Source organism: Podarcis melisellensis (genome assembly GCF_964234715.1).
Source record: "Podarcis melisellensis genome assembly, chromosome: 7".
NCBI classification, from domain to species: domain Eukaryota; kingdom Metazoa; phylum Chordata; class Lepidosauria; order Squamata; family Lacertidae; genus Podarcis; species Podarcis melisellensis.
In genome coordinates, this window is record NC_138539.1 from 20,558,163 (window position 1) to 20,572,085 (window position 13,923).

The following is a 13,923-nucleotide window of genomic DNA, read 5'->3' on the forward strand; positions in this document are numbered from 1 at the left end:
CTGCAAATACCACACTGACTGTGCCGGAGTGTAACTGCGAAGGGGAAACACCACCTTTACAATGGATGACACTGATTATCTGGATCCACCTCAGTCTGACTTCAGGGCTGGGTTGAGGATAGAATCAGGTTTGATCACTCTGGTGGATGACCTTTATTGAGAGAGAGAAAGAGGAGTGCATCCCTGTTACTCTTACCATGTATAATCATATAAATTTGTAATATGTTCTCCAGTTCGTTGTCTTCTTCTTCTTCTTCTTCTTCTTCTTCTTCTTCTTCTTCTTCTTCTTCTTCTTCTTCTTCTTTCTAATAACCTAACCAACACCAAGCATGGATGGCTAGAGAGATATACATGTTGAAACCTCTGGCATTTGTGTGGCTGCACTGAAGCCTACTGTACAGAGATAAGAACCACATTCGTTGCTCTGCTCATCCCTGGCCATCAGCCCCCAGAAGGCAGACCACAAGGAAACGTGACCCTTATGCTGAAGAATGGTTCCTCACTACTGTGATAGGCAAAGGCTACAAAAGAATGGACCTTTTCTGTACAGGTGTCCAAATGGTGGAACTATCTCCAGAGCCATAGTTTTTCGGTGCCTTCGTTGTTATCTTTCTTTTTAGAAAAACGTATTTATTAGAACATATGACATGTAACAATCACACAAAATGGAAATAAAACAATGTCTCCCAATATACTAACAAAGTTACATCAAAGTGTATATACCAAAACCATCACAGTTTTAACAGACTACAGTGGTACCTCAGGTTAAGTACCGTATTTTTTGCTCTATAAGACGCACCAGACCACAAGACGCACCTAGTTTTTGGAGGAGGAAAACAAGAAAAATAATATTCTGAATCTCGAAAGCCAGAACAGCAAGAGGGATCGCTGCGCAGTGAAAGCAGCAATCCCTCTTGCTGTTCTGGCTTCTGGGATAGCTGTGCAGCCTGCATTCACTCCATAAGACGCACACACATTTCCCCTCACTTTTTAGAAGTGAAAAAGTGAGTCTTATAGAGCAAAAAATACGGTACTTAATTCGTTCCGGAGATCCGTTCTTAACCTGAAACTGTTCTTAACCTGAAGCACAACTTTAGCTAATGGGGCCTCCTGTTGCCACTGCACAATTTCTGTTCTCATCCTGAAGCAAAGTTCTTAACCCGAGGTACTATTTCTGGGTAAGTGGAGTCTGTAACCTGAAGCGTATGTAACCCGAGGTACCACTGTACAAGAGTTTATATGTAGGCAAGAGGAAGGAACAAAAAATAATAATTTTTTCCCATGCATGGCAAACTGCGGGTACACGACAATTTTTATGCAGTCTTGGGGTAACTCCATTGATTACACAAATAATGAGGCACATTGTAAAACAGAATAATCTTTTAGATACCCTATGGTGCATGTCCTGTTCACTCAAGCTTTTAATGATATTTATGATCTTTATTCAGACAAATTTTTAGATGCCAACCTTTTATAGTAATTTCTACTGCTTGCTGCTACATTGTGTACTAATTTTCCTCTCTGGCTTTATGTGATTTTGATTGTTGTTACCCACCCTTAGATTATTTCAGATGAAAGGCAAGATATAAGTTTTTAAAGTTAAATTTAGAAAAACCCAAATCTCTCTTGAAGTAACTTGAGGGCTTTTTATAAGTAAAAAAACAAACAAACCTGGATACAAAGGTTTCAAACAAACAAACCAATTTATACATAGGTGACTGAATGAATAAATTTGATGTGTTTAGTTTTCTCCATTTCTTGTCTTATTTCCCTCACTACGCCTCATGGAATCATGGCTTGTTCCTTTATCTATGTCATAAACAGATGCTATCTCTCAAGAATCCAAGCATCCAACTGGGTCTGGGATGGATTGTATAGTCCTGGCAAGGAGGCTGGTTTTGGTATGGAAGAACAGAAGTTTCTGCAAGACAGTAACTAGGTGGGAAATTCAAGTGCAGGGTGGCTGGCAAGCACCTCGCAAATCACCTCAGAGCCACAGCAATGTCTAGAGGGACAAAGCCCGATGTGACTGAGAACTGCCCAGTCTTACGCCCACCGCAGCAGGGGAGACAGCAGGGGTGTCAAAGGACCCAGGCACGACAGGAAGACTCTGACGAGGAAGGGCACAAGCGCCGGGCCAAGAAAAACGCAGGGGACCCCGATATTGTGAAGTCCCCCAGCGACCACAAAGAATACAGGTGAATAAAGGGTCTGGAGAAAAGAGCAACCCCCCCTCAAGAGGCCAACAGCACTGTAAATGTCCCAGTGTGTCCCAAGTACGTAAATAACCTAAAAGTACAGACTCGGTCACATAGTAAGTTTAAAAATTAAGAAGCAATTAAGCAATATCAAGGCATTCCCACCAGCATACCTGGCTAGTAGTGGCAATTTATTTTTTTTAATGCAATGGTGGGAACTTGACTCACAAGAAATCTGCATGAATTCCTATTATTGGGAAGTGGGTAGGCTGTGCTTAACTCAGTGACAATAGGCAAAGGTTGCCTGCTGCGACCTTGTGGAGAATTGTTTCCCATGTTCTTTTTGAGATGCTTCACTGCTTGGAGCTTGTAAGGAGATGGTGACAAGCTGGAGGACATAATAGAGATTTATACAATTATAGATCATGCAAAGGGAATATTTTCCGGCTCTTTCACGGCACTAGAATTCAGGGTAAATAGAATCATAGAATCATAGTTGGAAGAGACCACAAGGGCCATCGAGTCCAACCCCCTGCCAAGATGCAATAGATGCAAATAGATGCAAAACAGACAAAAAAGAGAAGACATTTGAATGACATGTGTTTATATGTGTTTCTTGAATCACCTAGTGCAATTTGTTGCCGCAAGATCTGATTATGGACTCTGGATTAGATATAGTATTTAAAAGGAGGGTAGTTAAATTTATGGAGGACAGATCAGTTTTACTTAGGATATTAGGTAACTGGAACATCAAGGTTCAGAAATAGGCAAGCAACTAATACCAGTTGATGGGGTGGGGCAACAAATGAGAGGAGAGTGACTGTTGTTCTCATGCTCTGCTGGGGACTTCCTGTGATTGTCTGTTGACTTCTGTTGCAAGCAGGACATGGTGCTGGTTGGACACTTGGGCTGTGCTCACACTGACCAATCCATAGTGCAAAAAAATGTAGTTTTTCTCAATCCAGAATCATTCATACTCATCCTCAACAGGCTGCTTTCCACAAAGGGTGGGTTTAGTTACTGGATAGGCATTTGAAAACCCTCTCCTTGACCGGATTATCCTTGCATTTTTCTCCCTGAACATCCCCAGGTTAATAGAGAAGGGAGCGGTGACTGCCATCTTGGTAAATGCACACCCACATTGGGCAAAAAGAGAAATAGAGACGATAAAAATGCTCATGGAATTACTTTTGCAGGTACATAAAATTAAGCAATGGCCTGAACGCTCTGCTGATTTCTGACTTATATATGGATGACTGCAATTCTTCTGAGGCGTCAGAAGAGGAAGACATGTCCTCTGATACGGACGATGGGAAAGACAGCAGCTTTGAGGACGAGAAGTATGGGAATGTGGAAGAATTTGGAGAAGTACCTGGAGGAAGAGAGGCCACTACTGAAGGTTATGGTGGAGTTCTAAGAGGTCTTGGTAAAAAAAGTAAACAAAAAGAGCGTCGTGAAAGCAGAATCAAAGACGAGAACGATGACTATGAAATTTATGAACAGCTAGTCAAGAAAGAAGAGGAAAATAAGATGGACAGCGCAGAAAAGCAGGTACATTAGCAAGCAGCGCAACTGCATGGTGACCAGGCAACCTTTTCCCTAAGCTAAATATTTGACACACAACAAAAAGGGAAACCTGTAAGGTATGTTCAACAGGCAGGAGCAGCAAATCAGTGAGTATACCTGTACAATACACATCTCTATGCAAGCCTCTTTTAGCCACATTTTTAATTTTTGTAGGTGTATACCTATATATTATTTGAATTGGCTCATACGACAGTGGTTTTTAACCTTTATTAATATGTATTTTCCATTTTTAACCTGCCCTTCAAAATAAAATCTTTCCAAAGGCGGTTTACAAAATGGATAAAAGCAATAGTGACGAACAAGGAAAAGGAATATGACAGCACGTTTCATGGAGGAAAGGGCTATCAAAGTCATGGCTATGCTCCACCTTCATGGTCAGATGCAGTAATGATTCTGAATACCAGTTTCTGGAAACCACAGGAGGAATAAGGTTTTGAGTCCTCTATGAAAAGGGGAGAATGAGCTATACTTCTGACTGGATTGGATGGAAGGGCACTGCACAGAAAATTTTTCATAGAACTAATACTTACTTACACAATATGGAAAATACAGGTGACTACAAAGAGAATTTTGGTGTCAACAACATATTATATTACTTATACATCACCCATCTGACTGGGTTGCCCCAGCCACTCTGAGCGGCTTCCAACATAATAAAAACACAGCAAAATATCAAGCATTATCCCAATACAGGGCTGCCTTCAGAAGTCTTCAGAAAGTTGTGTAGTTCTTTTATCTCCTTGACATCTGAAGGGAGGGCATTCCACGGGGCAGGCACCACTACTGAGAAGGCCTTCTGCCTGGTTCCCTGTAACTTCTCTTTTTGCAGAGAAGGAACCACCAGAAGGCCCTTGGAGCTGGAGACACACCTCACCATACACTGAAAGCACATTATTGCCCCTCCAACAAATCCTGGGAACTGTAGTTCTAGGCTAAGCTACAGCTCCCAGTATTCTTTGGGGAAAATAATTTGCATTCAATGTGCTTTAAATTTATGGCGTGAATGCAGCCTAAGTCTTGATCTGTTTTCTTTAAGATGGGGAAGCATTGTGATGGAACTGGAATTCTTTTATACTGGGGAAACATGCTGCTTTCTTTGTGATATAATGTCTATCCTCTCCCCTCCCTCTCTCTCTCTCTATATATATTACAGTCTGCAGCTGCCCTTGCTGTTGGTGTTGGCAGTTTCTGTGACCCTGATGACTTACCTGGACTAGCTCATTTTTTGGAGCACAGTACGTAGCTACTTCTATATGTCTTTCTACCAAAAAAGAAAGCCACGGAAAAGATAGTCTATAATTTATTGGCCTGGGAGGCAGTTTTCTGGAATCAAAACACAATTATCAATATTTTCTTTTACTCACAGCTTGAAACTGATTTATAGTTTTATTTTAAAAGTTGATGAAATCATGTTTGAAAAGAATTAATGGATTAATAATAAATAAACTTAGCAGTTAATGGCCCGAAGAAAGCAATGTCTTCCCATAATCTCATACCCTCCTCAGCTTGGTGTCTCCAGATATTTTGGACTCCAGAGCCCACTAGCTCCAGCCAGTATGCCCAATGGTCAGGGATGGTGGGATGTATTCCAAAACATCAGACTTGAGGAAGGTTTTGTGAACATATCTGCATATTGAAATCATTGGGGTGGTTGGGGAACCCTGCTTTATTTGCCTGCTCTGTGATACCATGCGATATGCAGTACCACATTTGAGGGGGACCTTCCAAAATCCCTCCTAGTGGACCATTCTAGTGGTTGCCTAGCAGTAACAACTGAGTCTGGGACTCAGTTGTTACTTTTTAAATTTCCCATAATGCCTCAGAGCAACATCACATTAGATCAGGGGTCACCAACCTTTCTTGGCCCGTGGGCACATTTGCAAACCCACACACAGTTCATAACCAAGGACACACAGCAAACTATCCTGAAGTACAAAGCTTCTTCAGAGCCTCATTTCAGAGGCCTGGGAGGGGAGAAGACTTCTGTGTGTACTCTGTGGCACTGCAGGGGGAGGTTAAAACAGCAGGCACTTTCCCAGATTCTGTTGCTGCCACCAGATAAACTCATGGCTGAGGGAAAAGGCAGTCTGGAGGGCCCAAACAATGCTTGTGGGTTCTGCTACAGCACCTGGATCTTAGGAGCTGCCCAAGGTTCCAAGTGCTGAGATTGGCCTTGGATTCAGAGCAGAGTCTGCTCTGCAGTGACAGCATCGAGCCAACAGTAAATTACACCGAGCAAGTTACACCGAGCACTGCTGAAGAAATGCAACCTGTGCTGTTAATAATGATTGTGCAACCCCTACCACACATAGGCGGCAATTATTCACACAATTAATAAATAAAATAAAAATAATAAATATCTGACGATGCAAGTTCACTTTACTTTAGATAGCTTATAAGTTTTCATGGCACTTTGTAAGTAGTTGTCTTATTCTCACAAATTTGATAAATGGTGAAAAATTGTTTTTGAACAAGAATATTAATTGTGCGAATAATTGCTGCCTACTGGCCATGTGACCCGGAAGTGTCTCCGGACAGCGCTGGCCCCTGGCCTCTTAAGTGAGATGGGCGCACAACCCCAGAGTCTGTCAAGACTGGCCCGTACGGGCAGGGGTACCTTTACCTTTTTATGTGCTGTATGGGTCGCACAGGCCTAATGAGCACAGCAACTCATCTCCGGCAGGTCTTGCCCTGTGAAGCAATTGCTGAGATGGAAGCTCCATGCCCCTCACCAGCTGCCTAAGTCCCCTTCTCTCCAGGATTTTTCCAAGAAACTGGAGACTACGGCAGCATGAAACTGACTCCTCCATCCTCTTCATGCCTCTCCTGGTTCTGGGAGATGTGGAGGAAGGGGAGCTTGTCACAGCAGGAGGGGAAGACACCCTAACTTCTTCACTAGATTGATTCACTTCTGCCTCTTGGCCTCCCTCCTCTCCTGCTTCAACTTCTGACTCTGACTCTGCACATCTCTCTGCCACAGACTCTCCCTGCTCACTAAGCCCTGTGACCTCTTCAGCTTCAGACACTTCCTCCCAGGGCTCTGAAATTTCTTCCCTTGCGGGTTTCCAGCTGGTTCCTCCCACCATTCCTCTGTGTCCAGCCGTGTGTAACAGTAGTGTAATGACCCCACTGTTATAAAACCATCCCCCCAGCCTTTGAGGTTTGCCACAATCAAGTCTTGCACTCCTTCCAATGTATCGCAAAAGCTGTTTGGCTTAAAGCAAAAAGATTCAGCAAGAGATATGCATGGGGTTCATTAAAATGATCAGCAGCAGTACATGCTCTGAGCATATCCCAGGATTGGAAGGCATGCACCCAATTTTTTCAATGTTTTCTTTCAGTGGTGTTTATGGGTAGCCAGAAATACCCAGATGAGAATGGGTTCGATACATTCTTAAAGAAGCACGGAGGCTCAGACAATGCTTCGACAGACACAGAGCGAACAGTCTTCCATTTTGATATCCAGAAAAAATATTTTAGGGAAGCCCTCGACAGGTAACTTTGCAACACAAAACCAAATAACAACCAGGAAGATGTACACTAGAGGAGTGGGAGTGAGAAGCAATGTGCAAAGTTATTAATGGTCATTATATGCAGTTCCCACTATCTGAACACAATGCATTCTCAGGAAACAGTTTGCAAGGTGAGCATTCTTATAACAAGTAACAATTTCCACTGATTCTTATGGGGGATTTTGACCCCCAAATGATGGGGGAGAGCAGGGAAACTCCAGGAAACCCTATGAAACCTTGCAAAAGGCAACCATGGAAGAAGAAAAATGCTCTTATTTGTCCTATCTCTTCTCTTTCCTCCCCCCCCCCCCACCATGATTTTTGGCAAAACGACTGCCACATATGAGCAGAACACAAGAAATAAGACTTATTTGAGGCTGTTTATTTACAGTACTAAACTCAGGTCTGGCTGTTTGGATATCTGAATCTGTGGGGAACGTATAGCAAGGTTTGGGTACTAATTCCCCATGTTTGGATAAGTGAAATTTTGTATAACAAGTGTTTGGATAGCAGGACCAGTGAGTACTGGTAATTTTAAATGGTCTACTCTGAGTAAGTTACTTGAACTGTATATCCCAAGGGACTGTATATGCACTTTTGAAAACAGAATATTATAGTTCTGCTTTTCAGCACAGCAGAAACCCGATTTTCAATTTCTCTTGTAGATGGGCACAATTTTTCATCCAGCCACTGATGATTAAGGATGCAATTGACCGAGAAGTTGAAGCTGTAGATAGTGGTAAAACAAATGGGTTTGATCTAATTTTTTTATTGTTGATATTCTTGCAATTCTTAAGAGAAACGATCTCATCAGGTTTAAGTAGCATTCCTATCATGAAATTTGGATGACCCATGTTTTATGTAACCACTTTATAAAAGTAATATTTAGATACAATGGCCACAATCCAAATATTTAAGCCTCCTTAAGCCCTTTGAAATAATGGTCTTAAGAGTGTTTAACTTTATGTTGGATTGTGGTCAATAAATTTTGAGAGTGTAATTTTATCAGTTCCCAGAGCATACCGAACTAGGTAATTAACTGTAGGGCTGCAATTCTAAGCATATCTTCAGGAAATAAATCCCATTGAATTCAGTAGGACTTTAAATGCATTCAGGCTATAAGTTGTTATAAAATGTGGAGATATGTCACTTTCTGGTGTGAGTTCACAATGTGTGTTAATTGTGAGGATGACATGGGTGACGGGCTAAGAGGAAAAGAGTGACTACCTTTGTCTAACTCTAGTCTTTTATGTCTGAGGTTAAATACAAAGCTTCACAAAGCACAACAGACAACGTGGGTTTCTCACTGTAGGAAAAATTATTTCCCCTCCAACCCATGCATCCTGGATTTTTCAACTGTGCTTCCAAACTTTAGATCTAATCTTCAGCTGTCTGATTTTGTGGATATATTCTCTTTAATTTCCGAGTCCTCATTTGTAAAGCAGGACTATTAATGGCCTACCTCTTTAGTCTGATAGGATTTTAGACCTGTAATCCCATTTAAAATTGGCCTTGCACACTTTGTGAAATATTCAACAGGCTGCAGTACAATCAGAGCGTAGGACAGGATCTGGTGCTAGACATTGCTGCACCAGGCTCAGTTCCAGACCCCAGATTTTGTCCTGCATTCATATCATACTGCAGAACATTGAATCTGGCTCCCCTTTTTTGCAAACTATTTTACACTGCACATCTATGCCTGCCTTCTTGTAGGGATAGAGGAGAAATTAGATCCTGTTTGCATTTAAATGTGAATCTATCTAATTTGCAATTTTCTGAAACAATATGAGAATTGAAACACAGCCATCCTTTGAAATTTGCCCTTCTCCCAATTTTGTGATGTGGTTCTCCCAACCAATCAATGTTTACAAGAATGCATATAGTGAGGAGAGTGTGTCTAAAAATGAATACATTAGTGAAATACAAAAGCACATTGCATTAGGGGAAATCCAGCAAAGCTCTTCTTATGAATTAAAGGGCCACTGTGATCTCTTCCTTTCCTTGCCACCCTGCTCATCCCATGGCACCATGTTGACATGGACCTAAAGGAGGAGAAGGCAATTACCGCAGCTCCCACAGCTTCCATTTTCCTTGTGATGCTGGCTATTTCTGTTCATTTAATGGGCAGTGCCTCCCTTCCCTGGTGCCCTGGGAACTCCATGATTCAGCCCATCAGATGTATGCAGCAGAGTGGTTTGTCTCTTTCCATCCCTCTCATTGTAGATGAGGTAGGTAGGTCAGTTCATCTGCTGCTGCTTCGTGTATGTGTGTTATTAGGCTGTCTCCTTGTCTAAATGATCTTATCACTGAAAAAGGTACTCTCCCTTCTGCTGCTTAATGTGTTCTTCAAAACAAACAGAATATCAAATAGCCAGGCCCTCTGATGCTAACAGAAGAGAATTGCTCCTTGGAAGCCTTGCAAAACAAGGACATCCTATGAGAAAATTCTTTTGGGGTAAGTATAATGTTGCGAGGTTCAGTTTAAAGTGTGGGGTTTTAGTTTAAAAGCATTAGGGAATTCTTGAGCTGTTGTACTTGAACAAAAGCCCTTAATTCTGGATCCTTCCAAAGATCTTTGGCTGGTGGTTGATTGTTGTTTTTTTCCTGAATTGCTTCATTTCTGCTTAGTTTGGGATTTAACCCAGCATGGCCCTGAAACGCAAGCCCTGGCAAACAAATTCAGCAGATTATTTTTGACCAGCTGATTACATGAAGTTGGCCTGTCAACCCTGCAGAATAGCAGGTCAGGCAGCCATTACTCCCAGCCCTGACTTCATAGTGCATATTAACTCAGTATACATAAGACAACAGAGTGATTGAGTAGTGGGGGCACATTGTTACGGTCTATAACAGTGTTTCCCAACCTTTTTTGGGCAAAGGCACACTTGTTTCATGAAAAAAATCTCGAGGCACACCACCATGCCAGATGGGGAAAGGTCACTTTTTACTTATGTAAAAAATAATAAAAAAATAGTAACAGCATAGAAGGTAATGGTTATCTCTTTGATGTCTGATGGGAGGGCATTCCACAGGGCGGGCGCCACTACTGAGAAGGCCCTCTGCCTGGTTCCCTGTAACCTCACTTTTCACAGTGAGGGAATTGCCAGAAGGCCCTTGGCACTGGATCTCAGTGCCTGGGCTGAACGATGGTGGCGGAGACGCTACTTCAGGTATACTGGACCGAAACCGCTTAGGGCTTTAAAGGTCAGCGCCAACACTTTGAATTGTGCTCGGAAAGGTACTGGGAGCCAATGTAGGTCTTTCAAGACTGTCGTTACGTGGTCTCGGCGGCAGGTAGCAGCGCTCACAGCTTACGGACTGCACCGTGTAACAGGTGTCTGGCCCAGCAGCCTAAGGCGGACAAGCCACTGAAACAGGCATTCAGAATCCATTCATTTCATAAAACCTGCAGGGCTCAATCTCTGTGTTTGTGTATGTGTGTGTTTCTGTTTTGCCCAAGGGTCTGGGGGTGGGAGAGAGCTCTTTAGCATGATGCTTTTAAAACAATTAAATTGTCAACAAACAAACCTGATGATACGAATAGCAACGTCAGGTGCTACCGGGGGGGGAGGGGGCCTACTCGGAAGTAAATACTGCGTCCAGGCGCAATTAGCGCTGATTTAAGGTGCACCAAGACTGCCTAAAAACCTCACCAAAGATATGCAACAAAGCGCTTCGTTGCAGAGGGGAGAGTTTGTGCACCGTGGAGGCTGGAGGGCTTCTATTCTACATGCGGGGGTTGGGGGGCGAGGAAAATGTGCTCCGTGGGGGGGCGGGGAAGGCAAGAAAAGGAGCTGAGCTCTAACTATAGGCTCCCACGCTTGAGCACGCCCGACTCGGTGGGGCGGACCACCCTCTCTCCTGGAGGAGGAGGAGGAAGAGGAGGAGGAGATTCCCATCCACGGCGTGGCCTCCCGCGCTCCTGAACGGGAAATCTCTGCAGCCCAAGACTCTCCGCGAGGCAGCTCCTCCCTTCCTGCCTTGAGCCGCCGCCAGCCGCGCCCCCCTCCCCAGTTATCTGCTGCCTGCCAAGCCCCGCCCCTCTTCATTGTCCTCCCCTTCTGTTTATTCCCCTTCCTCCATCCCTCGCTTTTTTCCCTCTCTTTCCTTTTTTTAAAAAAATATTTTCTCTTCCCCTTCTTTTTTCCCACCCTTTCTTTTTTCTCTTTCTCCCCCCCCTCCCCGCCCTCCTGGGTTAAAGGATTTGAGCAATGGGTCTGGAGGTGGAGCTCGTCGGAGGATTAGCCCGACTCGCCCGACTCCCTCCCACGGCACACTAGGCAACGTCCGGCGGCACACTAGTGTGCCGCGGAACACCGGTTGGGAAACACTGGGCTAATCATGCTAAAATAAAAAATAAAAAATAGATGCATGATTGGTCCTGGAGAAGCTTTTTAGGACTAGGATATCTGATTCACGAACATGCAAACTTAAAACCCTCACTGATTTCAAAGTCAGAAAGCAAATCTCTTCCCGTTAAAAATTTGCAGGTAATGCGGAGACACTTAAACATTCGCCGAAAAAGAACAGAATTAACACCTATCAGAGGCTTAGGGATTTCAGGACGCGTCACTACTCAGCCCACTATATGAATCTAGTTGTCCAATCTAGAGGTATAAAAATCTCCCTGTGCTGAACTATAAGTTATATATATGTGAGTATGCATGTCTGTTATACAATGCTATGTTAAGTTGTTGGTTGGGAGGGGGTGCACGTATGTTTGGAAGAATTTTGTCATGGTTCGTATGAGATCGCATACCATGAACTGTTTTGCTCACAATGCAGCACCCAAGATAAGTAACTTTATGACTACAGGGGTCACCTATGCCAGTACAGTGGTATCTTGGGTTACAGACGCTTCAGGTTACAGACGCTTCAGGTTACGGACTCCACTAACCCAGAAATAGTACCTCGGGTTAAGAACTTTGGTTCAAGATGAGAACAGAAATTGCGTGGCAGCGGCGCAGTGGCAGTGGGAGGCCCCATTAGCTAAAGTGGTACCTCAGGTTAAGAACAGTTTCAGGTTAAGGACGGACCTCCAGAACGAATTAAATTCTTAACCTGAGGTGCCGTGGGTGGCGCTGTGGGTTAAACCACAGTACCTAGGACTTGCTGATCGAAAGGTCGGTGGTTCGAATCCCCGTGCGACGGGGTGAGTTCCCGTCGTTCAGTCCCAGCTCCTGCCCACCTAGCAGTTCAAAAGCACCCCAAAGTGCAAGTAGATAAATAGGGACCGCACTCCAGCGGGAAGGTAAATGGTGTTTCCGTGTGCTGCGCTGGTGCTGGCTCGCCAGCTGCGGCTTAGTCACACTGGCCACATGACCCGGAAGCTGTCTTCGGACAAGCGTCGGCTCCCAGCGTCTTGAGCGAGATGAGCGTGCAACCCCAGAGTCAGTCAGGACTGGACCTGTTGATCAGGGGTACCTTTACCTTTACCTTTACCACTGTACCTCCTTTGGCACCCATGAAAAATATCTCAGTGAATGGGAGACTGTTTGCTCTTCCTGCTCAGTTCATATTCAGACTGACTCAGCCCCTCCTACATCAAATACTTGCTCTTAAATAAGCCCACATTTCTTGAGATGCCTGGATTGGAAACTTACCCTCTCTTCTGTTCTGAAAGGGAAGATAGAGATACAAAGCGCTTTTCTCTGTGTATGAACATGGCAGTGAGTGAAATATGTACTTTTCCCCATTGATGGAGGGGCGCCCATCGACACTATTTTGTTGTCCTGTCTAGTTTTCTACTTCTTTCAGTGTGGCAGCCATTTTATATGATTGAGACATGGTTCACCCCAGGCCTTCCTGGGTTTATGATGTAATTCACTTAACACCAAAACGATATTTAAGCAGCTTACAAAGACTTATAGATATGGTACATAGATAGATATGCATATAGAATGTAAATACAGTGGTACCTCGGGTTAAGAATTTAATTCATTCTTGAGGTCCGTTCTTAACCTGAAACTGTTCTTAACCTGAGGTACCACTTTAGCTAATGGGGCCTCCCCTTGCCACTGCACAATTTCTGTTCTCATCCTGAAGCAAAGTTCTTAATCCGAGGTACTACTTCTGGGTTAGCGGAGTCTGTAACCTGAAGTGTCTGTAACCCGATGTACCACTGTATTTCATTTTATAAGCATTTGCACAAAATAAAACAATAAAACTAAAACGCAACAGTACTATGTAATGCAGTAAAGTTCTAGAAAGGTAAAAAGCATAGCATCACACTTTCAAAATATTGTAAGAGTCAGGGAAAGTCTGCTGGAACAGACAAATCTTCAATTGCTTGAAGTGTTCTCTTGTTTAGTGTCTCCTGAACTGCAAGTTTAGTGTGGATGTTTTCAGTGGGTATCTTTCAGGGTTCTTAATCACACAGGGAGATTCCACGCACAGAAAGGGTTCCCTGCTATATCAATGTTTTTCATTTGGTGAGTAATGCCTGAATAAGAATAACTGAGAAGGTTGCTGGTCTGATACAAAAGGCAAATCATAGGGTGAAACATCAAAACGAAGTGTGGAAAAAGTTGGGAGCTCCTGCAACTTTGCCATTTAGTTGATGCAAACATCTATGCATTGTGGGTTGTAGCAAACAAATTAATTGCACATGTGGAAGGACTTCCATT

General features: G+C 43.5%; 1 protein-coding gene across 2 annotated transcripts in view; it reads left to right on the forward strand.

The window, feature by feature from the left end:
• Positions 1-1,837: 1,837 nt before the first annotated feature.
• The window catches only part of LOC309373997 (nardilysin-like), a 42,333-nt gene continuing 30,247 nt past the window's right edge, over positions 1,838-13,923 (forward strand). The window contains exons 1-7 of one of the 2 annotated variants that reach the window (XR_014170322.1): positions 1,838-2,198; positions 3,395-3,749; positions 4,939-5,020; positions 7,127-7,280; positions 7,963-8,036; positions 9,657-9,752; positions 11,788-11,910. Coding sequence is in view for 1 of the 2 variants with exons in the window: in XM_081918705.1 (XP_081774831.1) it covers positions 2,002-2,198; positions 3,395-3,749; positions 4,939-5,020; positions 7,127-7,280; positions 7,963-8,036; positions 9,657-9,752; positions 11,788-11,910 (1,081 nt within the window). In the remaining variant the exon portion in view is untranslated. The remainder of the gene's footprint in view (positions 2,199-3,394; positions 3,750-4,938; positions 5,021-7,126; positions 7,281-7,962; positions 8,037-9,656; positions 9,753-11,787; positions 11,911-13,923) is intronic. The other variant, XM_081918705.1, reaches the window with a different exon arrangement.